The 27,785-nt window shown below is 55.5% G+C and overlaps 1 protein-coding gene across 7 annotated transcripts; it reads left to right on the top strand.

The window, feature by feature from the left end:
- The first annotated feature begins 703 nt into the window (after positions 1-703).
- On the top strand, positions 704-27,168 carry SLC26A9 (solute carrier family 26 member 9). 7 transcript variants are annotated; one of them, XM_032878461.1, is made up of 22 exons: positions 704-886; positions 8,119-8,223; positions 8,396-8,538; positions 11,270-11,409; positions 11,531-11,641; positions 12,283-12,458; positions 14,260-14,424; positions 15,005-15,157; positions 15,465-15,547; positions 16,284-16,431; positions 16,730-16,843; positions 17,058-17,135; positions 17,688-17,783; positions 19,673-19,779; positions 20,442-20,511; positions 20,637-20,729; positions 20,845-20,958; positions 21,532-21,813; positions 22,878-22,932; positions 24,126-24,271; positions 25,757-25,828; positions 27,046-27,168. In XM_032878461.1, exons 3-22 carry the CDS (start codon positions 8,414-8,416, stop codon positions 27,091-27,093), a joined length of 2,376 nt encoding a protein of 791 aa, XP_032734352.1. In that variant the 5' UTR covers positions 704-886; positions 8,119-8,223; positions 8,396-8,413; the 3' UTR covers positions 27,094-27,168. The 7 variants fall into 7 exon arrangements, with proteins under 7 accessions (XP_032734352.1, XP_032734354.1, XP_032734349.1 ...); XM_032878463.1 differs by lacking the exon at positions 8,119-8,223 and having other exon boundaries at positions 8,412-8,538; XM_032878458.1 differs by lacking the exon at positions 8,119-8,223.
- The last annotated feature ends 617 nt before the right edge of the window (positions 27,169-27,785 follow it).

Below are 27,785 nucleotides of genomic sequence, written 5' to 3'. Positions count from 1 at the left end.
GGGCAGACATTAATTCCTGAGAGTGACAGAGGCCTGTGATTTAGAGACTCGCCGGCCTCCCAGTCACCTTACATATAATTGTGGTAAATCCTATTTCTTGAGCTCCTTTACCTAATCCCAAGCCCCATGTCCCCCCTGCACCCCACCTGGCAAGTTAGGAGGGCAAGGCGTACTTTCCCTGTGGCACTGGCAGACAGACCAAGGTGCAGAGCTGAGGAGTGCCTTAAGGTTGGGGACAGAACCGGGAACCAGATCTCCACGGCAGCCCCATATGTCCAGCGGGCCCTCAGCTATGGCTCGTCCCCTCACTCAGAGGTCTACTGCCCCCCAACACCCGCCCAGCTCTCCCTTCTTCAAAGCAAGCAGCCCCGGGACCCCACCCTTCGGGTGGCCTCAATGGGTTCCATTGTCCAAGAGGCTCTTTGGCTTGACCCCAGCCCTCTGAGCGGCAGGACAGCAAGCTCAGAGAGGGGTCTCCCTTGTCCCCTCCTCAGCCTCTGCCGGCCGCCTTGGGGGAGCCTGTGGGGCAGGGGCCCCACTGAATGTGACCTATTGTCTTCAGGGTGGATTTAGGAAGTGCCAAGCTCCCATCAAACAGCTCTGCTCCTCAGGTAAAACAAAAAAAGGGCTGTTCATTTAGGAACTTTTCCCCCTTATCTCCTTTTCCTATCTCCTCAGGCTTAGCTATGGTGTAGTGTTCAAAACCACTTCCCCTCAGAGCCAATCAGAAGCCGGGGCTCACCCCGTGGCCCTGAGGTAAAGTTATTTATAAACGCCTCCCTGGATTATTTGAGCAGAGCCCTTTTGCACACCTCGGAACACCTTTCGGCTCCCCGCTCCCCAGACACACCTGCAGCCCTGCCCGGCTGGCTCCTCTCACCCACTGGTAAGCACCCCTCCCAGGGCCTCCGCCATGGGGCTGGGGGTCATGCCTTGAGGAGGGCAGGCAGCGGGGACATAGAGACGAGGGCTGACAGGAGCCCACCGGTCACGGGGTAGGCTGTTGGTCAATCTGAGCCCATGTGGGAAAGCCGCTGGGGCCCCCAAGTGTGAGAGCAGCCCCCAGCCCTTCACCTCTGAGGGGCCCCCAGGGTCCTCCCTTGCATGGAAGGACCTCAGCTGCGGGGCAGGAGGCTGAAGGGGGCTGGTGGGATGGGAGCTCTCGTGGAGGAGGTCTGCCAGACCCCAAAACAGAGTGAGGGGAAAGAGCTAACTCGTTCCCAAGCGCCGCTTTCCTTCGCAAAGGAAAGAACAAAAATATTGGCTCTTCCTCGGAGCACCGGCCTTTGAAGTTGCTGGCTGCACCGCTCCCCTCTTTTCAAGTCTTGGAAGCAAAAAGCTCTTGATGCCTGGCTCGCTGGCTTGCTTCTGTGTGGCTGTCTCCCCCTCCTTTTGCCCCCCAGATGTTCTCTTTTACTCATTCACCTCTCCACCAGCTCAGGGCCGCTGTATGGGCGGCATAGGATCCCATCTGTCCCCATTAATCCTGAGAGGTTGGAGGAGGCGGAAGGAAGGGAGCCGGAGGATCAGGAGAGGGTCAGCAAGGGCACAGCTCCATCGGGCCGGGGAAACAGGACCCAGGGGACATGGTCCCAGGCAAATGCTTCAGCACAGGAGGGTAGGGATGAGGACAGTGGGGTGGGCCATCTCCATCAGCTCCCCGCTTCCTAACTTCTCATCCTGAGGCTGTGAGGGGTCCCAAGTCACCCTCAGACGGTGCCCCCATTCCTCCAAATCAGCCAGTGAGGTCCCCAGCCTAGGTCATGAAATCTTTCCTCTTTCTAGCATAAATTCCCCACTTACCCTTGGCCCCATCGGGTCTGAGCCACCAGGAGGAAGATCCACTTTCAGAGTGTGCCCCTCGGGTGGGAGAGTGTCCCAAGGAGGGCGAACTAAAGAGAAAGCTATCCCCCCTCCATGGCTTCACTCACATGGACAACCCTCTCCCAGAGCCTCACAATCCTCCCCACTCCCTCCTCACACCCAGAACCCCACAGTCCTGGTGTTGAGAACCTGGCAAAACCCTCCTCGGGCGGCATGGGCACTGACACACACCTCTCCTCCATCACCATAATGGCCTCTTCCGGGTGCTTCCCAGGCCTGAAAGACTGTTCTAAATGCTCATCTGGATAAATCCCTGGGGGGGCAGAGATGGACTCTTTCTTATCTCTTAATGTCCAGAGCCTTCCCAGAGACTGACACATCATCGTATTTAGAGAGTGTGTGTTGAACTGAACCAAACTGACACCGGTGAGCTCCCTGAAGGAAAGAGGGACCAGTTCTGTGCAGAAGAAACTCTGGACTCCTTGATCGAGACCAGCAGGGTCCTTCGCTGGTCTCCTTGTCCATTTGCCCACTTCCAAGTAAGACTAACCCTCCTCTCCTTGCAGACCTCTAGGAGTCTATTTTAAGTGTCTGTATCAGGGAGCCCATGACCTTGGTCGGGTCTCCCTGCTGGAAAGTGCTTTTCAGAGTCTGACCTCAATCCCTTTTGCTGGAGTTGGTTTTCTTCAGCCCAGCATCCATCTCCATCCCCAGCAGGGACAGCAGAGAAGGAGGGGAGAGTGGGCGTAGAGATAAGGAGTGGGATTTGGGGCTGGTAACTGTGAATCTCTAGGCTGCAAGTGTCCCCAGACGAGCCAGGGGACAGGAAGGCCACTCAGGGACATCTCCTCTTCCCCTTCAAGTGACTGATGAGGAAATCATGCCAGGGTAGAAAGGGGGTAAGAAATTTGCCCAAGAGACATGGGGACAATAAAATAAAAGGATATTGATAAAAACGCTTTGGAGACCTATAGCCTCTATACCCTCACCTCTCCTGTCAAGGACACAGTCCCCAGCTGAGACGCCAAGCCTCCTATCCCATCCCCAGCTCCCACCCACCAGCCCACTCAGAGATGGCACTTTCCCTGGGGGTCCTGCCCTGGATGAGGCGGGAAGCAAGCAGCCGCTAAAGCAAAGGGGAAACCTCAGAGTGACCTTTCCTTTCCCAGAACATAGTGACCGCCCAGGTCGGGACAAGTGATAAGAATGCCAGGGTGAGCTGGCCACGCCAGTGCTGCTCCTGTGCCTGCTCCCGTGCCTGGCACAGGTGGTCATCCAGGAACCCCCCCCCACCCCTCCCCTTCTCCCCCTCCCACACACAGCGGGACTGAGGAGGAAGTCAGCCTGGGCCACAATGACAGAATCACCTTCAGACCTGACCAAAACCCCACAGAGTGCTCTTGGCCTCCCGGCTCCCTAGATGTCCTGCCCTCATGTAAAGAGATGTTCTGCTTTTCTTCTCACCAGTTCTGGGAAATTTGAGAGGGACAAGGGCATGAAGAGGGAAGGGGTGGCCTGGCTGTGGCTGCAGGGACAGATAGGAAAAGAAAGGCCAAGAAAGGCAGAATGACCTGCCCGAGGTTTCAGAGAGCGGAGGAGAATCCTCCAGAGTAATCAAAGCGGAAACAATAAGGACACGCTCAGAATCTGTTGCACGCTCCCACAGGCACCGTTCCAAGCCTTTCTACGCATTAACTCGGGCACCATGCCCAAGCCCATCTCTGCCCAGTTTTGTACAGATGTAGACAGACCCAGTCAGAAACGTGCCGGGGAAGAGATACCTGTGGGCTTTCTTTCGCATGAATTCACTGCGGGGGGTGGGTGGGGGGGAGTTAGGATCCTGATGAGGGGCCCCAAAGAAGCCCGGGAGGAGCTCTACTCAGCCCATACCGCCCCACACATGGAGTCTATTTCCCCTTTGTTCCCCACCAGCTCCTTAGGGCCGCAAAACCCCTGAATCCCCCTTGCCCCAGATGTGACCCCATTTCCCTGCCAAGCCTTAGAAATTGTCCACACACCCACCCCTCCTACCCTCTGCATGCCCTTTCCTTCTGGCCCTCTACTTCCCTTAAACCCCACAGCTCTCCCCCGCTCCCCTGCCAAACCAGGTCTCTCCAGCAAATCGGGACCTGCCCCTCCTTCTCTCCACAGAGCAGAAGGCGGCAGGGGCACCCTTTTGTTCCTCAATATTGTCACATGGCACCTGCCATTTCTCCCTGATCCGGTGAGGGAGGGGAGGCGCAGAGGGGCTGACACTGTTTGACGAGAGAGGCCGGGCTCCTTGCTACACACCTAGGGCAACAGAGCCCTCGACTTTTTTCAGCGAGGCTGACATCACTCAGCAGGGCTGTGTTTGTTTAACCAGTGATCAAGTCTTCTGTCCCCTACACCTCTCCCTTTCTTGCTCCCTCTTTCACCTTCCCACCCCTAATCTAGCATTGCAGGAGCCCTCTACAGGGGTCCCTGGGAACCCCTTCCCTCTCCAGAGCCCGTGCCTCCTGCCACTTGGCCTCTCCCATCCCCCTCTCCCTCTCAGCCCACAGAACTGGCCCGGGGATGAAGTAACCCCCCTCCTAAGCCCCACCCCACCTCAACCCTACTCTTGGAATTAGGAAGTAGGACCGGGCCACCTCCTCACCAGGAGCTGGGGCAGCTCCCATGGCTGCAGATTTGCCACTCGGTCTGCCATTCTCCTGGGAAAGCCAAGGGCATGAAGAGGCGTCAGAGCCCCTACAGAATTCTGGAGAGGAGAGGCAGAACCTGGGAGTCCTGCCTCGTCAGCTGGGGTGTTCCAAAAGGAGTACTCTGGAGGCCACTGAGGGACGACCCCCAGAAAGCAAGAGCAGGGTCACCCCTGGAAGGTCGGGGACCCAATGGGAGCAGCTAAGATGGAGTCCAAGGCCCCCGTTCGAATCCCCACACCACCTCCCACTAAGACTCAGTCTCTTTATCGACAAAATGAGATTAGACCAGCCTCAGACTTAAGTTCCCTTCTAGACAAAAGTTCTGGAGTGGAGCTGGCTGCTGGGTTCCTCTTCTTTGGTGTGGTACCAAGTCGGGATTGGGAGAGCTCCCAGAGCCTTCTCGATTTCAACACCTTATTTCTTGAATGAAACAGGCAGAGTGTATGGGACCGGGCCGATTTTGCATTCCAGTTAAGCAAGGGAGTTTTTCTCCTCGGTTAGCCTGTGCAAGCGGGAACTCCCCTAGCATCTGGTCCCCATCCATAGGAAGCCTGCCACTGGGGCAGAAACAGTGCTGAGTCATCCCCCTCCCAGAAGGATTTCCACCACCACTCCCCCCTTGCCTCCCTCCCTTCCCTGGAAGTGACAGCTGGGAGTACCCAAAGCCAATACTGGTGTGCAGACTGGAGGGGCTCAAATAAAGGGAGGTCAGAGGAGAAAAAGAGATCCTAGGCCAGGATGGTCAGGAAAAGCTTCATAGAAGAGGAAGAGGAGGAGGAGGAAAAGGGCACAGCAAAGAGGCGAGGGAGGGGAGGGGAGGGGAGGAGGAGGAACGTAAGCAGGTCTTAAGGCTGGGCTGGTCTAGGGAGGCAGAGTGAGTCAGGGCATCGCAGGTAAGGAGGAAAGTGTGGACAGAGCACAGGGGTAAAACGGGGCCAAGCCTGTCGAGGGGGTTGTTGCTGAATGGTGCCAGGGGACCCAGCCAACAATTCTCCCAACTCCACCAAAACAGGGCCAGATGGTGAAAGGATGAACATGCCAAAATAAGGAGTTAGGGTTTGATCCACCTGGAAATGAGGAGGCTGAGGGTTTCTGATAAGGGGGTGTAGGCTGGAGCCGGGGAAATCAGAAGACTAATGCAATAGCCCAGGTGTGCGATAAGAGCTGAGGGGGTGAGGGACAGGAGGGACAGTGGAAAGAAATAGCAATGACATTTGGTGAAGAGCTGAAGGCGGAGGCCGGGTGGGGAAAGAAAGGGCAGGGACACATGTGGAGGTGGCCTGGGTGACAGGGAGGAAGATCCCACTGAGGAAATGGGGAAGTGCGGGGCGCTGGGCTAGCAGGGCTCTGTGGAATCGGATGTTAAGCCCCTCCCCCGCCCACTAGAACTTAGAATCTTTGAGAGCAGCCTGGGAAGGGGCTTCAGGGGCCCCCCACCACCTGCCAGGGGCACGGAGGCAAGGTCTCCCACTACCCCCTCTTCCAACGGGCTCTCCCAAAGGGCTCTCTCTTCGGGTCCAGCTCCCCTTGAACATCTTGGCCATTCCTTTGCAGACAGTCTGTTTGGTGGTGGCCGGGGACAGACCCCTTCCTCCAAACCACAGTCCTTCTCCCAAGCCGGGCTGGAGCTCTGGTTCCTCTGGACGGTCATGCTCCTTACTCATCGCTCCCAGAGGGCCAGCCAGGGAAGCCACTGGAAAGCTAGAGCCTCGAAGCCCCTGGAGAGGGTGGGGAGGAGGCGGGGGAAGGGCATCCACCTCACTGGAGGGTGAAGGGCTGGTTGTCTTTCAGTAGTCTCTCCCAAGACGAAGGAAGCACCCTCCCACCTTAATAATAGTAATCATCACCGTTACCATTTACTGGGCGCCTGGGAAGCCCAGCCACTTCGCACATGCGGTCTCATTTCGTCCTCACAGCGGCCACCCGGGACTGTTATTATCCCCATTTACAGATGAAGAAACTGAATTTTTGAACCCAGCTCATTCTGGTTCTAAAGCAGGTGCTGGTTTTCTTTACGCCACTCTGTCTCTTGCTTCTCCCACTGAAATGTCTCTTGTGTCATTCCTCTTACTCATGTCTGCCCATGTCTTCTCCAAAACACCATTTATTGATTCGTTCCAAAAGTATCTGGTGAGGATGCACAGAGCGCCTGGCGAGGGGCTGGGCATAGGCACTGTGGGCAGTTTCTCTCCCCAGTTCCCTCCCAGCTGGCTATCACCCTGGGGGTTTGCCAGTTATCCCACCTTTGCTTTTAGGCTCTTTTTTTCTTTTTTTTTTTTTTAAGATTTTATTTATTTATTTGAGAGAGAAAGAAAAAGAGAGAGAAAAAACATGAGCAGAGGGGAAGGGCAGAGGGAGAGGGAGAAGGAGGCTCCCCGATGAGCAAGGAGCCCAACGTGGGACTCGATCCCAGGACCCTGAGATCATGACCTGAGCTGAAGGCAGATGCTCAATTGACTGAGCCACCCAGGTCCCTCTACTTATACGTTCTGACGGGCTTCAGGGTCCCATGAGCAAATGAATGGAATTCACCAGCCCAAACTTCAACAGCTTGGGTAAAATCTTACCAATAATAGCCACTCACATTTGCCTCGTTTTTTGTACATTTTAAACATCCCTTTCTTGCCCATAACTCATCTGGTGCTCACAACCCAGTGAGACAGATATGTTACTCCCATTTTACCGACAAGGAATCTGAGGCTTAGCGGGGTGATGTCTGTTCCCGCTCACCAGTAAAGCCAGGACCAGAAGCCAGGTTTCTGGACCCTTGTTAATGTACTTTCCATCTCTCTGCCATGGTCTCTTCCACAAAAGTCATCCACCAGCCTGCTCCCCTCCGACAAACCCTATGCACCCAGGTTCTCCCAGAGGAAGCCAAGGGTTGTCCCTAGCCCCCTAAGTGGTTTCTCACTTTCAACCCTATTTCCAATCTTTTGTCAGACTGGCCATGGTCACTCCACACTCCCCACCTCCTTCCTTCAAACCTGCCCTACCTCTTCCCTCTCCCTCCTTCCTCCAAGGTCCCCCCACGGGGTTCTCCCAGCTGCCAGGAGCAGGGGACAAGAGGAGGGACCAGTCGTTGTAGGAAGGATGGGGGATGGTTCCCACAGGGAGCTCCTCTGGGCCTCAGGGGCCCCGGCACTCAGCTCTGCCCTGCTCAGCTCCTGGAACATCAGCAGCGTTGCGCAAAAAGCAAGGAGGAGAGAAACACCAGTACACAAGGGTGGGGGAAAGGTTAGGCCCAGGAAGCCGTGGGAGAGCCAGCCGGTTCAGACCATCCTGATTTCCCCAAACGCGCCATTATCCCCCTGGGAAAACCTGTTGGTGAAGTCCGAGGTGTCTCTTTCAAGAAGGGTCCTCCTGAGGTCATCTCAGCCATCCCCCTGCCTCCAGGCAGGCCATTTTCTCTATTTCCCCCAAGATGACTGACTGAATGGTATGAGCCTTTCTGCCAGGGAAACTGAGGTCTGGAGAGGGTGTCCTGAGGCTCGTGGGGGCACCAGGGCTGGGGCTGGGGGCGGGGGACAGGACCAATGGGCTGATATCCAGCTGTGACTCCTGCCCTTGTACTCCCACCTCCTCTTTGCCTGGTGTGCGGCGGGGGTGACAGTGACGTCACAGGGGTGGCGTGCCAGCCACGTGCTGGGCGCCAAGCAAAACAGCCAGGGCAAGTGTGTGCCTCATCAGTGCCTGGGAAGGAAGGCCACCAAAAGAAGTGAGTCTGGTGGAAAGACCTGAAAGCGGGAAGGGAGGCACCTTGCTGGGTGGGGGCGGGGAAAAACCAGGATAAAAGCCTGCTTGGCCCGAACTGGAGAGAGAGAGAGAAGGCCCGAGCTGGCGCTGGCCAGAGATGCCCCTCGTCTCCCCCTCCTCTGCCTCTTCCAAAGCTTGTCAATGCCCCAGACATGAGCCAGCCCAGGCCCCGCTACGTGGTAGACCGAGCTGTATACTCTCTCACCGTCCTTGATGATGAGTTTGAGAAGAAGGACCGGACGTACCCCCTGGGAGAGAAACTTCGCCATGCCTTCAGGTAATATGGCCCAGAGCCCAGATGCCTCTTTCTGCTGCTCCCCACCAAAAATCCCTTCTGCACTGGGGTATGGCTCCTGTACCTGTACGGCTGAGACAGGGCTGGGGGAAGCCATGGGGAGGGAAGGTTCTGGAACCCTGACTTTAAAATCCTACAAGCTCTCCTGGACTGACGCCCACACCTGGAGTGGGGCCGGGGGGGTGTGGGGGAGGGACTAGCAGCCCCAGTTCCAGAAGAGCTGTAGGGCATCTCCAATCCCTGGCATGAGATCCTGCTGTATTCTCTGTCCACTCAAGTCTCTCTTGGGTTCTTAAGGGAGCTCGAGATGGGCGTGCTACCCCAGGGGCAGTGGGGTCATCAGAGCCCTTCCTTTAATGTCCTTTTCCTCCTGATCAAGACAAATCTGAAGCCGTCACCACTCCCTGCCCTTTGTCCTCTTTCCTGCCTAGATGTTCCTTCCTTCTGCGGATCCAGAGATGGCCCAAAGGCAGCCCCTAAACTCCCGGGCTTTCCTAGAGGGGCCCTACCAGGATACGGTCCTTCCAGACCCCTGGGCTCTTTCCACTCTCAGATCTCTGGCACTGTGCTGGGGGGTAGCAGAACCTCACCTCCAATGGGGGTGGGGGGCTTCATGAGATGATCTCTGCTCATCCTGCAGAAACCCGAGGCTATGAGCTTCACCTTCCCTCTTCCTACACTCCTGGCAGACCTTGCTCGGGCCTGGCTGTGGGCTGGCTTGCTCTTCCTCACGCCCCTGGGGAAACAGCTGATTCAGTTACCTGGATTGAGGTCACTGGCAATGGCTGAAGTGGAGATGCTGGTGGAACTGGTTTAGGCTGGGGGAATCACCCACTGGAGTCTTTACTACTAGCCCTGGTCCAACCCTGCTTCTCCCAGGAGGCTCCTTTCTGCCAGGCTACAGCCAAAGCCTTGGGTGTCCAGTGCCGGGGCACCGTACCCACAGCTGGGCTCCTCGGACAGGCGGGCCCTAGCAGCCTTGGTTCCCAAACAGCTGGAGTTTGGGTTGTTTCTGTGCTGGAGGGTTGAGGGTATCTGCTGTTGGCCAAAAAGATTATAGATTAAAACTATGAAGTGGTAGAGGGAAACTAACAATTCCCACGAGGCTGGCACTGAGACTTAAACAGTGCCTGACACCTAGAAGGTGCTCCAATAAATATTTGTTCAATGAAGGAATGAATGAATGGCTAGAAACTAATCCCTCTGTCCACTTCCCTCTTGGGCTCTGAAGCCTCTGTAGAGGTGTTTGGCATTTGTTTCCAGCCCTTCTCTGGGGCCTCAGATCGCCTTGCCCAACATATGGCAGGCTTGCCGCACAGCCGGGCAGGTATGAGCCCCAGGGCGGTGGTGTGTCTTCCCCTAGTCAGCTCTGTGTTGGGGAGTACAGTTTCTCTGCCACCAATGAACTTGAGTGAGTTCCCGCAGGGCTGGGTCTCCCTTACGACAAAGCTTTAGAGATGCTTTCAGCTATTTGCCACTGGTCCAATGCCCTGTCCACCATCCCCAGGATGGGAGAGGCAGCCACCTGCCCCCAGAGGGTGTTGGTGGTGATGCCCTTCCCAGAGTGGAGGCTGGGACAGAAAATCTGTCCAGCATTGTACAAAGCATTGTCTGTATTGATTTTAGTCTTGGGTGCCATCCAGGGGACCCAGGATCAGGGAAACTATTGTTGAACAACAGCAAAGAGCCCGAATTGGTGCCGGGAAGGAAAGGAGTCCTAATCAGAGCAGGCCAGTGAGTCACCACGTGGGCCCCGAGTATTTGAGTTCCCTCAACTGGGAGAAGAAAAGCAAATGCCTCCCACCTCCTTCCAGTCATCAATCCACAAGCTGTCACCCACGAGTTTGTAGGCCCTTGTTCCTACCTCTCCTGAGTTTCGATGAAAAGACCTCCAGGTGTTCAACAAACAGGGAAGGAATCAACTTTCCCCACCCTGCCCTGACAAACGAACAGCTCCCCGATTCTTTCCGCACCCCCGATGAATTAACAGTAAGAAGAACTCCAACATCGGAGTCATCACACATGAGGGACGGTGGGTCCGCAGAGCATACTCTGCAAGCACAATGGAGCTTTCTTTGGGGGGCTGTGCTGAGAAAGATGGCGGTAGCCCCTACTCCGACTGAGTTCCAACACCGGCCCACCCTCTCAATCATCCATTCATTCAGTTACTCCTCAAATATTTACTAAGCAGCCCGATACAATGTACAAGATACACAAGATGAACAAGACAGCCAGACTCTTGGCCATGGTGGGGTTTGCTGTCCAGTGAGAGCGAGAGATGAAAAGCAAGTAATTACAACGGGGTGTGTACACCAAGCTGCAGAAGCTCAGACCTGGGTGCCCAGCCCTGTGTTCCGTCAGACTCTGGAGAAAGGCCATCTGAGATGGGGGCTGGACCCTGTGGCTTGGAAGGCTAAGCGACCCCAAATCCATGCCTTCACACCAAGTCATGTGATGTCCTAGGGGAGCAGCCAGCTTCGGAAGACGCCCAGCTAAAGCCCAGGGCTTGTGGACGGCTCCCTAAAGAAAGCCCTGCCCCTTCTCCTCGGTGTCCCCGGCATCAGGCCCAGCGTGGGTGCTTACTGAATGCTGAGTGAATTCCGAATGAATGAGTGGATGAATGAATGACCAGGAATGGGACCTTGTAATCCCTCTGCAACGCAGAGTGTCCAAACCATGCCGTGCTGACTGGAAGCCTGCCCTCTTCCCTCAGATGTTCCTCGGCCAAGATCAAAGCTGTGGTGTTTGGGCTGCTCCCTGTGCTCTCCTGGCTCCCCAAGTACAAGATCAAAGACTACATCATCCCCGACCTGCTGGGCGGACTCAGTGGTGGATCCATCCAGGTCCCACAAGGTGAGGGGTCCATGCCCTAGGTGGGCTTGGCCTGCCGCTCCCCGCTCCTTCTCTCCCGGCCCCCTGTGACCTCCACAACCCAGCCCTACTCCTGAGCCTGCAATCTGTTTGTCCTCTGCAGGCATGGCATTTGCTCTGCTGGCCAACCTTCCTGCCGTCAATGGCCTCTACTCCTCCTTCTTCCCCCTCCTCACCTACTTCTTCCTGGGGGGTATACACCAGATGGTGCCAGGTAAGGCCTCTCCCCTCTCAGCGGGCAAGGTGGCCTGGACCCCGAGGACAGGGGGCGTGGCAGAGGGGTTTCTGTCTTCCATCTGCGTTCTCCTAGAGCGGGTGCCCGTTGGTCCCAAAGGGACTGTCACTGTGAGTGTCATTCCTAGGTCCCCTGCGACCTTAGAGAAACCGCGGAACTGCCGTGAGCCCATTTAGCACTCCCTGTTCCGTCCCCCTCCCCGGAATGTGGGGAGCACTCGGTGGACCAGGATATACTGTGAGCCCCAAAGTGCCCAACAGACGTGGGAAACTGCCCCATCACTCTCACGCTGGTCCCTGCAGGGACACTTGGCGCTCTCTGGTGCTAAGTGACGGGGAAACAAGGGGCCTCCTCACAAGGCCTGCTTCTGGGTCAGGCACTGCTTGCGTTTCCAAGCTCATTTCTTCATGCGCCCGACGAAATCACACTAGCAGCCCAGGTGAAAGCATCTTGAAAGTGCAGGTCACGGTTACGTGTGAGCGGCTGTTGTGTTGCTGGAGAGGAACGTTGGAGGTGGGGGGACCCATCCCTCCGGGGACAGGGAAGCTCTGCTGGGCCCCTTTCTGTTGTCCAGGGCTGTGGTCCAAACCTCTGACTCGCTGGCTGGGTGGGCACCGCAGGTACCTTTGCCGTTATCAGCATCCTGGTGGGTAACATCTGTCTGCAGCTGGCCCCAGAGTCGAAGTTCTGGGTCTTCGACAATGCCACCAACAAGAGCTACGTGGACACGGCGGCCATGGAGGCCGAGAGGCTGCACGTGTCCGCAACGCTGGCCTGTCTGACGGCCGTCATCCAGGTGAGGGGACGGCCACGTCCCTGCCGAGGGCTCAGCCTTGGGAGAGCATCTTTTCCGTCCTGCCCCTGCCTCCAAAGCCTAGTTTTTGACACTGAAGCTGATTCAAGACTCTACCTCCTCCCACTTCCCCATTCCCAGGGCCACAAAAGACCTCCAGAAATTGGTGTCTCTCCTCACCTGCCTCCCGCAGGTCCCTGAGACCAGCATCTGCCCCTGGTAAAACTGTCCCGAGTCCTAGACTATCCGGAAGGCTCACCGACTCTCTCTGCCACCCTCTCCAATGCCCGTCCCTCTGCCAGCACAGTCGTCCTAGTTCTCTAACATCCCTCACCCCTCTCCACCTCCTCTACCCCAAGCCACAGCCTCACCTGTTCCACATCAGTTACACAAATGGCAGAGGCCTCTGCTAGGTTGTTTGTTTGTTTTGGTTTTGGGGGTTTGTTTTTTTTTTTTTTTTTTTGCTGGGGGGTGCTTGGTGTTTTTTGTTTTAGGATTTTATTGATTTGAGAAAGAGAGAGACAGCATGAGCTGAGGGAGGAGCAGACAGAGAAGGAGAAGCAGACCCCACCCAGCAGGGGGCCCAATGTGGGGCTCCATCCCAGGACCTGAGCCGAAGGCAGATGCTTAACCGACTGAGGCACCCGGGCGCCCCTCTGCTAGGTTTTATGACGGGAAACACTGCCTGGTGGGACACTAGAGCAGAAAGCAACCAACCTCAGACAACGCCTTTAATTCGTCCGCTCATTCAGTTAATGTTTCTGGTTGCTTCTCTGTGCTAGGAGCTGGGCTAGGCCTCAGGGGAACAATAAGCAGAGAAGGGGCCCGGTTCCCCAGGAGCTCCCAGCCCAGCAGAGGAAGTAGTCGTGTCAACAGACCAACGTGTAGGCCGTGAGATAAGCTGCGTAACAGAGCTGTGTTCAAAGGGTGTGGGAGCAGCGAAGAGCGAGTCGAGAGTTGGGGAAGGCCTCGCCTCAGAGAGGAGGTGACATTTGACCTGAGTCTAAAGGATGAGTAGAGGTTGGCCGGGAACCGAACAAAAGAGGCGCAGAAGGACAGTCCAGGCAGAGGAAACGTACCCCAAAGCATGGAGACCTGAGGGTGTGAACTGACCAGGGAATGATGAGGCAAGAAGTCTGGGGTGGCTGGACAGCAGGTGGCTTTTGGGGATGGTCCAGAGACGGGGCTGGAAATAGAGGCAGAGGCTAGACAATGGAGGCTGAGGTCCGTCCCCTACACAGTGCCTTTGGGTGGGATTGGCGGTCTCCAAGGTCATTCAGGCCACAGAGAGGAGAATTGGGAAGTGGTTTAGAAGGACCAAAGCAGGGCCTGTCAGGAGACTCTGCAGAGGCCCAGGCAAGACTCACGAGGGCTAGACCAGGGTGGCAGTCACAGAGAAGGCCCCCGCGACAAGGCGAACTTATGGAACATTTGGCCAGGGCCGTTAAAGGCGTTGGTGGTAGGCTGGATGTGGGGTTGAGGGAGGATGACCCCCAAGTTTTTGGTTAGCTCACTGGGTGGATGGTGGTGTCGTCTACTGAGAGAGGAGGGGCTTCTCTGGGGGAGGACCTGGTGTCTTCTTCAGATAAGAAAACCAAACCCAGAGAGAGGAAGCGACAGAGAGGCCTGTTCCCCCAAGCCGACTCGGGATCCGCCTGGCACAGCAGAGGGCCAGACCCTGTCATAAAGGGCTCATTTCCCTGGGGCTGCTGCCTGGAACTCCAGCGCAGGTTTGGGTCCGGCCGATGCAGGCGCTGCCAACCCCTCTCGTTCATCCCCCCCACCCCCACCCCTCTCGTCTCAGATGGGCCTGGGCTTCGTGCAGTTTGGTTTTGTGGCCATCTACCTGTCCGAGTCCTTCATCCGGGGCTTCATGACGGCGGCCGGCCTGCAGATCCTAATCTCGGTGCTCAAGTACATCTTTGGACTGACCATTCCTTCCTACGCAGGCCCGGGGTCCATCATCTTTGTGAGTCTAGGAGACATCCCTGCAGATGGGGAGGGGCTCAAGCAGGCACAGAGCAGGGGTTACTGTTGGAAGAAGCTGTGAGCTCCTCCTTACACGATGTACGGAAACAAGGTTGACCCCCGGTTGACCCACGGTTCCGAGAGGATTCTCTGGGGGCTCCCACTTTGGGAGCAAAGGTGAAACCATGACCTTGAGGGCTCACTGAGGCTCTCTCTGGTTAATCCCTGAAGAAAAGGAATTGTCCATTCTCCATCAGTTCCTTGATGTAGTGCCTCAACCCCTCCTTGCCTGGGAATTCCTACCTTACATCTTATCTCCAACTCTCTTCCTTGAGCTCAGATTCTTTCTAGAGAAAGAGAGAAAAAGAATCAGCATTCCCACACTTTTGCGTGAACTCCCAGCAAACCCTTTGGGAGAGGCAGGAGGAAAATGGGAGCTGTGGGAGACCAGGGTCTGAATACTGCTTTGGTGTGCCTCCATTCACATTGATGACATCCTTCCACTGGGTTAGACACCCAAGGGTGGGGATAGCACAGGAAGAAGAGGTGGGAGTCCATGAGCATGGCGCTCTCTCCCCCAGACCTTCATTGACATTTGCAAAAACCTCCCCCACACCAACATCGCCTCGCTCATCTTCGCCCTCATCAGTGGCGTCTTCCTGGTGCTGGTGAAGGAACTCAACGCTCGCTATATGCACAGGATCCGCTTTCCCATCCCTACAGAGATGATCGTGGTAAGGACCCTGTCTGGGGCTGGAGTGTTGGGGGCCAGGCTGGAGAGGCCATGAGAAATGGAGTTCAGCTCCACCCAAGGCCAAGGGAGCCCCTACCAACCTTTGCCTCCCCCTCCACTGGCAGTCAGTAGAACCGGAGGTTGGGTAAATCCATTCTATCTCCCTGTACATGGCTCCCACTCTTCCTGCTCCTGGGGTTGTTCCCCTTTGATGGAGAAGGAGAGTTGGATTTGGGGTCCCCAGAGAAAAGGGAGGCTTGGGAGAGCCCTGCCCTGCCCATCCCCATTCTGCAATTTGGGGTTTGCAGGTGGTGGTGGCGACCGCTATCTCTGGGGGCTGTAAGATGCCCCAAAAGTATCACATGCAGATCGTGGGAGAGATCCAACATGGGTGAGTCCGGGTGCCCAAGAAGCCTGCCCACCCCCCAACAACATGTCCTGCATGAAGGCCTGGGCTCAGAGACCCAGAGAGGACAATCTCGATGAGGAAGCACTGTAGACTCTATGACAATGACCAAGTGGAAGTGATTTCTGTTATTTGTTTTGGAAGAGAGCCATGCATGCAATCAGCCAATGCTAGCTGTATTACAAACAGCGAATCTTAACCACCATACAGCTCCCCAAATGTCCCACTTACTGGATGCTGCCAGAGCAAAGCCTCTCTGATCAGCCCTTTGCCGGCTCTTCGCCTGCTCTAATGTGTTGGAAGCTATTAGCCTCAAAACAACACATATGGAGCATCGACTCTGTGCCAGGCACCATGCCGGGCCCTGGGAGGGGGAGGTGGTGCCTGTGTTGCAGGGCTGGAGAGAAGGCTGGAGGGGGAGAGGGAGAGGGCGGGGAGTTGGGGATTGTGGATCTGTGGACTAGTGAGCACAGAGTCCAGAACCTGGGCGTGAACACTTGAGACCCCACAAATTACTGGCTTTAGGACCTCAGAGGAGTGAGTTTCTACGTCTTGGTTTCTGCTTTGTTGACGGGAGTGATGGCAGCTGCCCCACAGGGTCATACTGAGGACGTAGACCCAGGCACACTGTGGGGCCTGGCTGGTCCCTGTGGGTTGAGAAAGGACTCACCCTCCTTTTCTCACATTTCCGGGCCCTGCCTGCTCTCTGGCTCCTTGGCAGGTTCCCCACTCCCGTGTTGCCTGTGGTTTCCCAGTGGAAGGACATGATGGGCACGGCCTTCTCGCTGGCCATTGTGGGCTATGTCATCAACCTGGCCATGGGCCGGACCCTGGCCAGCAAGCACGGCTATGATGTGGATTCGAACCAGGTAGGTCCAGCCACCGCCGGCAGGGCAAAGCAGGACGGGCCCCATCCCACAGATGCCTGGCGACAAGTACTGTGGGGCTCCTGGGGCTGTGGTGAGCAAGGTGCCTGCCGGTGAGCAAGAGGGGCTCGGACCACAGGAGGCTGCCTTCAGCTTGCTTGGGAGTGTCTGGCCTTCTAGCTGTAGGGTCATTCTCAAGTCCGAGGCCCAACATCCAGCTTGCATGGATGACTATGTTTGGTCTCTACCTGCTGCCCGCCCCCCATGGCCCCCACCTCCGATCCTGCCCCTGTCCCCACAGGAGATGATCGCCCTGGGCTGCAGCAACTTCTTTGGCTCCTTCTTTAAAATCCACGTCATTTGCTGTGCCCTCTCTGTCACTCTGGCTGTGGATGGAGCTGGAGGAAAGTCCCAGGTGAGTGCTGTAGCAGGGCATTTGGGGGGAGAGGTGAGAGGGAAACAAAACAGCGGCCCCAGAGAAGCCGGGGCATCTGCAAGCTGGGCCAGCTGCTTCTCCAACCTTTTTCTCCCCTCATCGGTCTCCACTCCACCAAAGGCATCTATTGGAAATAAGTCAAGAATGAGAATTTCACCCCTATGCCCTGTTCCCAACTCTTTCTCCGGAACAGGTGGCAAGCCTGTGTGTGTCCCTGGTCGTGATGATCACCATGCTGGTCCTGGGGTCCTATCTATACCCTCTCCCCAAGGTAAGAGTGCAGCGGGAGAGTGGAGGCAGACAGGAGACTCCAGTAAGAACAATCCCTAGGCATTGTGTAACCCTCTACAAAGTGACAACGTGGTCACGCTTTGTCCCGATCACAACCTGTGAAGTAGACAACACAGGGTTTACTTTCCTCCTTTTATAGGTGAGGGAAACTGAGGCTGAGGAAGTCTTAATGATCTGTGGTGATACAGCTCATAGCGCAGGGCTGGTCACCAACTCCAGCCTTCTGACCCCAGTGTCAGTCCCCCCACCAGTGTTTACAAGTACTTAGGAGTGTCTGACTCAGAAGGCTCTGGGCACCGGGGTGTTTGGAGAGGGGGGAGGGGTGGCATGGAGAAGGGCCAGGAGGGGGACCCACGGCCTTGGACCTGCACTCTCCATCCCTAAGATGGAGTGCAGAGATCTGGGGGCTCTGCCAGCAGAGATGTTCTGGAACTGCAGCTTTGTCCTGCGAGGCACCAGGGTCGGGAGTGTGTAGGATGGGAGAAAGAAGGGGGTCCCCCAGGTGAGGAAGAATGACATTCTGTTTCTCTAGTCTGTGCTGGGAGCACTGATCGCTGTCAACCTCAAGAACTCGCTCAGGCAGCTCGCTGACCCTTACTACCTGTGGAAGAAGAGCAAGCTGGATTGTGTAGGTATAGGGGGGCCTCTGGGTACCCCTCCAGGCCCCTGGTTCCCTCCTCCAACCCCACAGCCCCGTCAGCTCTTTCTGTCCGTGATCCTTTTGCTCTGCGGCTCCCTTGTTGAGGAACCAGCTACCAAGAGACCAGGGTTTGGAGTGAGACATCCTGTGCTCACACCCTATCTCAGCTGCTCACTGGCTCTGTGCTTGGCCCTAAACCAGCAAGTCCCCAGCAAGTCCCTTAACTTCTCTGAGTCTTGGCTTTCTCATCTGAGAAATGGGTATCTTATACTCTGTACCCACCCCCGCCCCGGGGGTGTTTATGAGGAAGAAATGAGATAATACAAGCAAGAAGCATGTTATCTGAATTGTACCCCGGGTCCAGTAAAACGTAGCTATGGTTATTTTTATGATCTGTAGTTGCAAAAAAAAGCAAAAGCAGAAAGAAATAGTTCTAAAAAAACAGTGACAACAAAAACCCTAGAACCTAAAGCCAGTGTACCAGGATCTTAAGTGAGCTGCCAGATTTCTCTGGAGTGCTGTTTCCTCCTCTGTAATGGGGATGACAGTCACGGCTGCATCACACACTGCGGTTGAGGATTAAATGAGATCATATGGGAAAGCACCGGGCAGCCATGCAAAGCTCAGCAAACATGATTGTCATGATTAGTCACGGTTCCAACGCATCTTGCGTTGGACAAGAGTATTAAGATTACCACGTACTGACAACTACAACCACCATCCCCAGTTAAGCTCCACCATAACTTATGAGAGGATTTACTGACTTCTCTTCAAGATGATGAAACCAAGGGGCCGCTGGCTGACTCACTCAGACAAACGTGCAGCTCTTGATCTCTGGGTCGTGAGATCGAGCCCCACATCGGGTATAGAAATGACTTAGATACATAAAACTTAAAAAAAAAAAAAAAGATAAGGAAACCAAGGCTCAGAGAGGTTACAGAACTTGTCAAAGGCCACGGGGGTGGTAAGTAGTAGTCAGGATTGGAACCCAAATCTTAGACAGGCAAACCTCTACGTTGTACTGTCTCCTGGGGTTGCCTGCATGAGGAAAATCCTTAAAGCCAGAGAAGTGAGCGGTCCATCTGGGGTCCCCCAGTGAGTGATGAGGATAGGGGAAAGTAATGTTCCAATGCCCACCCTAATGATCTGCTTTTTGCAACAATCCCCCACCATGACAATCGTCCCTGATATTTACATTGTGTTTGGGCTCTTATCTGAGCCTCACTGTTCTCTACAGGAATGTGGGCAGATTTGTTTCCTTTAGAGGAATTTGGGAGACTGTAAAGGACAATCAAGGGGTCCAACAAACAGCATCCAACCCTGCCCCCACCCACATAGCCAGACCCCAGGCGGGTAGGCGGGGAAGACCACTGAGACTGTGTCGGGCATACACAGCCTCCCGTTAGGTGGAGAAAGGGAGCTCACGCTTGTGGAGTGACCACTGGGTGCCCGTCGCTAGGCTAGGACCTTTAGGTGGCTTAGCTCTTTCATCTTTTCATGAAACAGGTGTCACTGCTCCCCTTTTGTGGGTCAGGCAACTTGGTTCACATCACTAGTGAGTGAGAGAATGAAACTTTGAACCCGGGTGGATCTGACCCTCATGCTCTCAGTGTGCTCCATGCTGCATCCCTGGATGGCCTGTCCGTCTCCTAAAAACCCAGCGAGCTTCCTAGCCACGCTCCATCTGGGGGAGACGGGCAAGCGCACCCAGAGCCGCAATACATAAGACAGGGCAAAAACGCTGTGAAAAGGGGAAGACGGGTCTGAGTTTGCAAAAACAGGCCTTGGCCTGTTGAATGGCCTTGGCTATTCCCAAAAGACCTCCCAGAAGAGGCAGCCTTCTCCCCAGGCCTGCTCTGACGTGTCTGTCCTCACAGTGTGTCTGGATGGTAAGCTTCCTATCTTCGTTCTTCCTGAGCCTGCCGTACGGTGTGGCCGTGGGCGTCGCCTTCTCCGCCCTGGTGGTGGTCTTCCAGACTCAGTTGTAAGTAACGGCCCCCCACCCCCGCAAGGCACAGCAGTGGGGCCCCCCCGCACCCAGGCTGGGCTGACTGACTGCCATATCCCAAAAGCCCCAGAGGAAGCCCTCCTGGGCTCGGAGGGCTGGGGGCCAGACAAAGTAGGAGAAGAACAGGAGTCTGTCCAAGGGCATTGCCAGTCCCTAGACCAAACGGGACCCTCCCCAGGGGAATACCAGGCCAGAGGACAGATGCCATGTCCTTCCTATAAAAAGGTTAAAGGGTACAGGCCAGGGGCACCGCAGGAAGAGGTTTCAGGCCAGGGCAGGAAGGATGCTCTATGTGAGGGTAGCACTGTCTTCTTTCCTTGAGAACCCAGAACCAGGAAGTGGTGACTTCGGGGCCACCCAAGCTTGTCACCTCACTTACTCTACCTCTTCTCTGTGCTGAGCCCCAGGCTGGGAGCTATGTCAAGGCCCCACCTGTCATCCTTCAGGTCATAGCCCAGCCATAGGGCACCAGGCATGTGTCTCCAGTATAGAAAGACCAACCCAGCTTGCCCGGGGAGGAGAAAGGGACCCCGTCCCATCCTGCTTCTGCCCCCCGCTCCCATCCCAGCATCCTTCCAGGCCCACTGGCTTTTAGCATGATCTTTTTTTTTTTTTTTTACTTCTCCTTGTTCACCCAGTCGAAATGGCTATGCTTTGGCCCAGGTCATGGACACTGACATTTATGTTAATCCCAAGACCTATAATAGGGTAAGTAATTCAAAGTTAAGACCTATTTCTTTTGCCCTGCCCCCACCCCAAAGAAAAGAGGGTTAAAAAAAAAAAAAAGCCAATAAAGACATGTCTGCCACCTGAACTCAGTCTCCCTGTCCTAGGTCCAGGAAATCGAAGGGGTTAAGATTGTCACTTACTGCTCCCCTCTCTACTTTGCCAACTCGGAGATCTTCAGGCAAAAGGTCATTGCCAAGGTAGGATTCAGGACTCTGGTGGCCAGAGGGGCTGATCAGAGAAGATGGGAGAAAGAGGGCTGGGAGGTAGGCCACCTCCAAAGAGGTCCAAACTGCAATTGTTCTCTCCCTGCAGACGGGTGTGGACCCCCAGAAAGTGCTGCTGGCCAAGCAAAAATACCTCAGGAGGCAGGAGAAGGGGAGGCTGAGGCCCACACAGCAGAGGAAGTCTCTGTTTATGAAAACCAAGGTGAACTGATGCTAGGAGGAGCCTATGCTCCTGGATCCTGCCCCCGGGGGCCCCCTCCCAGCACCCCTTGAAGCAAAGACATAAAGTCTCTGGGCATTCTTCCCCTTGGGTGAGGGGACCCCAGCTCCTGGGGGTAACCACAGAGCCCCATGGCCCATCCTCATTTTCTGGCTAAGATGGGATGTGGCGCAGAGACTTACGAACAACCCCAAATGGGGAGCAGCGGTGAATTTGCTGGGGTGCCCACCCAGGTTAGATGTGAGGGTGGGAGTTCTCGGGCACGGTTGTTTCCAGAGGCACTTTCTCCCACAGCGGAGTGGGCCGAGGTGTCCGCGCCTCTCCCGGATGCCTCCTCCAGCGTTGTCTGGATGGTGGGAGACTGAGCACACAGGCCCCGCCTGGGGAAAGGCCATTGGGAGGTGCCCTCCCTGCGGGTTTCTGGGGGCTCGTATTCACCACCTCGACATTCTTGACGTCACTGACCCCCACCTGCACATTCCTTGCCCCTGCCTCAACTATAGCAAAGTCTGATTCAGTTTGATGATGCCCTGCCCCCCACCCCCCAACCCCCAGACCGTCTCCCTTCAGGAGCTTCAGCAGGACTTCGAGAACGCCTCCCCGACGGACCCCAACAACAACCAGACTCCTGCTAACGGCGCCAGCATCTCCTACATCACCTTCAGCCCTGACAGCTCCCCAGCGGCCCACTGTGAGCCACCAGCCTCCACTGAGATGCCCAGTGAGCCCAGTGACATGCTGGCCAGCGTCCCACCCTTTGTCACCTTCCACACCATCATCCTTGATATGAGTGGGGTCAGCTTTGTGGACCTGATGGGCATCAAAGCCCTGGGCAAGGTGAGGCCCCAGGCAGAGGGAGTGCCAGCCCACCCTCCACCCCAACACCCTCCTCGCTGCTCTCCCACACTTCCTTTCCTTGGAGCCCTCATTTTGACAAGGGAGGTTTCATTCATTTCAAAAGGGAGCTTTCCTCCGGACATGACCAGGAGAGGCTGCTCTCTGCAAAGCAGGCCTAGACAGCCCACAGTGATGAGCAGCTGGAAAGGAATCCCAGAGGGATAGTTGCTGTCCCACCTGCCTTAGCCCCTGTCTCTAGCAGAGAGACATCCCAAGGTCCTTCTCAGGCCACCAGGAACCCACCCAGGGGTCCTCTGAGTAGAGTCCGGCCCGGCCCCGGGTCACGGTCTGCTGTTCCTTCCCACCCTCACCCAGACACTCCAACAGCAGCCAATTCCAGTCCAGTGAGAAGAGAAGACATAATATTAGTGCCCCACATTCTCAGGCCAAACCGGCAGTCCATGGGACACTCTGAGTAGAGGTATCTATCCATCTGATACCTTTTCAGCAATGCCTCCAAGGGTAGGGAGTCAGCAAGCCTCAGAGCTGGCTCAGATAGAAGCAGCCTGGGAAAACTGAGGCCTATGGAGAGCACAGAGACCGAGTATCACACACAGAGCATCTGCTGGGTGCCCGGAAGACCCCATCCCCAGCCGCGGGCTCAGCCTGCTTCCCTAGCCGGGACCTGGAGTCTAGGCCTGTCTCCAGCCTCCCCGCAGCTTCTGCCTGAAGCTGCAGTGTTGGGAGAGAGGTGAAATCCGGACATTCAAGCTACTAGGGAAAAGCTCTGACCCCACAAGAAGGGGCCACGGTGTCTTTAAGTGCCCGCCTCATTGGCAACGTCCATTTCTGTCCTGCTTTCCAGAAAAGCTGGCGGCCAGCACTCCAGGGAGAAGGGGTGTGCTTTGCTGCTATGTTTATCTCTGGCTGCCAGGATGCTTGGGGCTGCTTGTTTGTTTGGCTTCCCTTCTGAAGTGCGTTTTGTGAATCACTTTTGAGACCTACTCAGAACATTCCTTTCCTTTTGTCTCCCTATCCCAACACCCTTCCCCCAACACTTCTAGCTGAGCTCCACCTATGGGAAGATCGGTGTGAAGGTCTTCTTGGTGAACATCCATGGTGAGAGAAGGAGGACATTTAGAGGACCTGGAGGTTGGGAGTGGGGGGAGGGGAGGACCAGGTTGGCGGAACGCTGTGTGGGAGGGTGGACACGAGAGCACTCAAATATCTCCCCCGCCACCACCCCCCTCCCACCCACCGGCCACTGCCTGCGCCTAAGTGCTTGGAGCACAAGTCAGAAGAGACTGTGGCCAGACTGGGGAAACAGCCTAGAGGTCTCAGTAACGGAAGGAGGCGGGAAAACAGGGGTGTGACGTCTAAGAGGGACAACCGGGATTCTAATTTGCCCCACTACTAATTTGCCTGCATCCTTGGCCAAGTCACTTCATGTCTAGGCATCAGTTTCTACTTATGTCAAATTAGGGGGTTGACTAGATGAATTTGGGGTCTTCTCCAAACCTGTGAGCCCGTGAATGAGCAGATACCACACACGCATGGTAGCTCTCTGGGGAACACACAGGCACACTATTTTATATACACACCATCTCCGAAGGGTGCGTAGACATGGCCCTGAGGACATGTCCACAGAGCAGAAGACTTTCACATCATCTATGCGGATGCAGAGTGCGAGGTCTGAACCGAAAGCAAGGACACACAGACATATAACAGGACTGACGGGGCCCATACACCGCACTTCCTGCAGAGATCCAGTGCCCTCCTGGGGGCTGGCCCAACTTCAGAATTAGCCTGAGCAGGACCCAGGCTCCAAGGAACCTGCTCAGAGGGAGAACCTGCAATGGCAGTTAGAGTCAGTGGGCTCCTCCCTCACTGGACAGTCCTCCGGAAATCATCTCCAGCATTTGGTAAAAGTAAGGGCTTTTCCATGCATTGGAGGTTGTGGGAAAGGTCTAGAGAAACGAGAGGAAGAACAAACCATCCAGGGATAGAATTGCCAGCAGCCTCCTTGCAGACGGTGTAGCCTTTCCCTCTCAATCCCCACTAAGTACCGACTCTCTAAACCAGAGTCCCTTCTGCCCTGGGTTGGACGTTCCCATCCTCAAGCTCACGTTGCCCTCTGCTGTCCAGAATGGATACTGCAAGGCCAATGCCTTGGTCGGGCCTTTGGGAATGCCCCAAAGAGCACAACCCTCAGTCTTCTCTCTTTCCCTTCCTTCCCTGTCACCATCCTTCCTCCACCCCCAGCTCCAGACCACATGACTGTTATCTTTCTGAAAGCCTTTTCCTCCTTCCAGCCCAGGTGTACAACGACATCAGCCACGGCGGCGTCTTTGAAGATGGGTGTCTAGAGCGCGACCACGTCTTTCCCAGCATACATGATGCTGTCCTCTTTGCCCAGGCAAACGCCAGAGAAGTGGTCCCAGGACGTGACTTCCAAGGGGTAAGGGCCCTGCACGTTGGGAAGCCAAGGCCCTGGGGCACTGAAATGGCAAGACCGGGGGCATGAGAAAGAACATAGGAGAAGGTTTGGGTTCCAACACCAAGTCTGTCCTTTCACTTTTCTAAAACTGTCATTACAGAGTTCCTTATCTGTAGGACAAGCAGCCTAAATTAACTTTACCTACCTCACAGCGTTTTTCTTTTGCTTCCTTTTTAAGATTAACTGATAATCATGCCTTTTGTGTCACTTGAAAGCACTTTGTCTACTGTAATATGTTTTATTAGTATTAATTTCCAGGTCACACAAATACTCAAAGCATATTAGAGTATGCCCAGGATTCTGGCATTGTCTACCTGCCCTCCTCCTTCACTAGTTCTAGAAGAGGTTTGGGGCAAGGAAGGGGAGTGATTCTGCCCGTTTTAATCTAGCAGAGCTTAGAGGTTTCAGCCTGGTGATAGATGAAGAAGCTGGATCCAAGTTTGGTCTCAGTTTCTTGACATTTAATTTGTTAGCTCACTAAGTGGTATGCAAATGAACTACAAATCACACTGTCTAGAACTCCAGAAAGCTGGGAGGCAGAAGAACTCCACCCCACTGACTGGGGTCCCAGACTGGACCTCACCAGCCTCCCCCCCCATTCCACTCCCAGGGCCCCTCCCAGCTCAGCAGCCCCTGCCCTTGGCGTCCCAAGACTCCATGTCCCAGACCTCCTTATATATAAAACCTCCCCTGTCCTGGGTCATAAGAAAGGCTTTTCTGGCCCCGAAGCAACCATTTGTTCTTTGCTGTAAGAGACTGATGAAGGTGAAGCCATCTGTTCTAAGTGCTGAAAGACTGCCCAGGAAAACACAGGGCCCTGGCACCCGTCTTCCACTCTTAGAACAACTGAGCAGGAAGAATAGGCCTTTGGGTTCCACAGAGCAAAAAGAGGGAGACTGGAAGAATCCTCACCATTTATTACTGCAGAAATTATGCCCAGTTACGATGGTTATAGATCTAAAATGATTTATGGATGTAGAATGTATTTATATTTATTCTTACATATTACAAAATATATTCACATATACATAGGTGTATATATGTAAATTATACACACACGCACGCCCCTTTTCGACAGCATCGTGAGGTAGGAAGCCCACCAAGTGAGTTCAATCATCCTACTTTTGCAGATGAGGAAACAGATTCCCAGAGAAGGGAAATGGATTCCCCAAGGTCAGGCAGCTAGCCAGTCGTCCTTGTCAATTAGCAACCTCCCCTGCCTCTAAGGTGCCCACAAAGGAGGGCAGCCCCAGATGCACCCCTCTGCTGTAAGGGGGAGGGCCACCCATGCTACCTTTTGTGAGGTAGATGAGGGAGGGGAGGGAAGAAGCAAGAGGGCAAGTCATGTGGCAGAAAACATGGTGCCCCTCTGGAGGCTGCCATTTGCACCAGACTGTGTCATCCAATCATGGAGCTCATCCTGCACCCATCTTCCCCCCCTTCCAGGCTCCAGTGGACCCGGAGCTGTCCTTATATGATTTGGAGGAGGATAGCCCCAGCTACTGGGACTTAGAGCAGGTGAGCTGAGGGGCAGCAGGTATGGGGGGTGGGGGGCCAGGAACGGGAAGGAGACCCTCCCAAACCCAAGGTATTCACGGGCCTCTCCCCACCAAGCCAGAACCGGCCCCTTGAAGGCCACAATGTTGCTCTCTCAACTCTCCTGTAAGAGCAGATCCCACCTCTTCTCACTCCCTGACAGGCATCATGGGGGGAAGGGGGAGACACGGGACAAGGTTCTCAGGAGGTGACGTCTATGCTGAACTCTGCACCGTATCCACACATGATCTGGGACGGACACACAACACACGAGGCCCCCGTTTCTATCACTGTAGAGCAGGGGAGCTGTGGGGGACGGCTGGCCCCGTCTACCTCACAGGATCCCTGAGGGATTCACATGTTCCTTCACGAATGCAACAGACATGTGAGGACTGCTTGCCTGGCGCAGTTCCAGGGAGGGCATCCAGCGCTGAGACCCCTGCCCTCAGGACACTTCTATTTGGGGAGGGTCAGAAGAATTCGAAGACTACAAATGTTGTCACCTACAGCCAGCCCTTTAGCGCTCGTGGCCACGCAGCGGGGAAGCGTCAGCATCCCCACAGGGCCCCGTCGTCCTGACAGGGAAACTAGGACCACCCCACTGCCCTGACTTACAAGAAACCCAGATGACTAGCTGGGGAGGAGTCTGGCTTTGGGCCTGGGGGTCACATTTCACTTTGTACTTCTCATTCCTTCTGGGCTTGAGTTCCATGTCCTCCGAACAGGTCTCTGGGAGTGCTGATGGCGTGTGGGAGGTATTAGGAAAGAGAGCCGGAGCTACAAAGACTTGGCAGGCTGATTTCTGTTCTCCCATGGAATCTCTAGCACATTCCAAAAACCTTGGCCAGGCCCCCGAACAGCTTATCAGAGCAAGAAAGGACTTTAGAGCGTGTCTGATCTTCCTCCTCCTGTCAGCTAACAAAGAAAGTGAAGCTGAAAAGGAGGAGGGACACATGGAGGTCACAGAGCCTGCCAGAGGTGATTCTGAGCAGGTTCCAAGCATCTCCTCTCCTCCCCTCTGCACCAGTTTGCCTCTTAGGCGGGGCCCGCCTCTCCCCCGCTCACGCACACACTCACACTCACACGCTTCCTCAGGAAGCTCTCTCGGGCCAGAGGCTCATAGGGTCACCTCACGGTTGCAGCCACTGTGAATCTGAGAGGTCTAACGCCCTCCCTTCCCCTCCCTTGTCCTCCTGCAGGAGATGTTCGGGAGTATGTTTCACACGGAGACCCTGACTGCCCTGTGAGGGCCCAGCCAGCCCTCCATACTGTCTCCAGAGCACATGGCATCCGGGACTCCCAAGAAGAACGAGCCTGGGGTCATGAGGTAGAGGAGAGCACATCCACCAGGACCTCCGCTCCTCCCTACCCTCCCCCTCCTCCTCCTCCTCCTCCTCCTCCTCCTCTCTCCTTCCCCTGCGGGCCTCCTGGCATCTCTAGAGCCAGCCAACCTCAGCAGCAAGGAAAACCACCTCTTCACTCTCCTGCTGATGCTCAGGGCCCAGGCCAGAAGGAGAAAGCCTACAGCTCACCCCGCCACACCCACCCATGTCCTGCCCAAGGCAGCTGATGGGACCCCCACCGCACCCCCACTCCCTGGCCCAGACTGCTGCCTTCAGAATGAGCCAAGAACAGAAGGGAGAATGGGCCCCTGCTGACCTAGTGTGCAAAGGCCCTCACGCCCCAACAGCTTGGTGTCAGATGGTGTCGAGCCATCACAGGACACAGGAACGAACTTGCTTAGGACTCAACGGCTTGCCCCGTCCAGCTGCCCCAACTATGTCCCTGGCAGCTGTGCTCTCCTGGGGCCACATGCTCTCTGTGACCCAGGACTCTCAGTCTTGACTCTGCCTCCTTCCTCCTCATCTCAAGGCTACTGGGAGCTCCACTGCTATTCAGCACTTCAGACTCAAGCCAGGGGGTGGCCAGGGTCCTGGGG

Source organism: Lontra canadensis, unplaced genomic scaffold, assembly GCF_010015895.1.
Source record: "Lontra canadensis isolate GAN:19392208 unplaced genomic scaffold, GSC_riverotter_1.0 scaffold63, whole genome shotgun sequence".
In the NCBI taxonomy this organism is placed as follows: domain Eukaryota; kingdom Metazoa; phylum Chordata; class Mammalia; order Carnivora; family Mustelidae; genus Lontra; species Lontra canadensis.
Note: the sequence above shows the minus strand (reverse complement) of the source record. Positions and strands in the feature narration are given on the sequence as shown.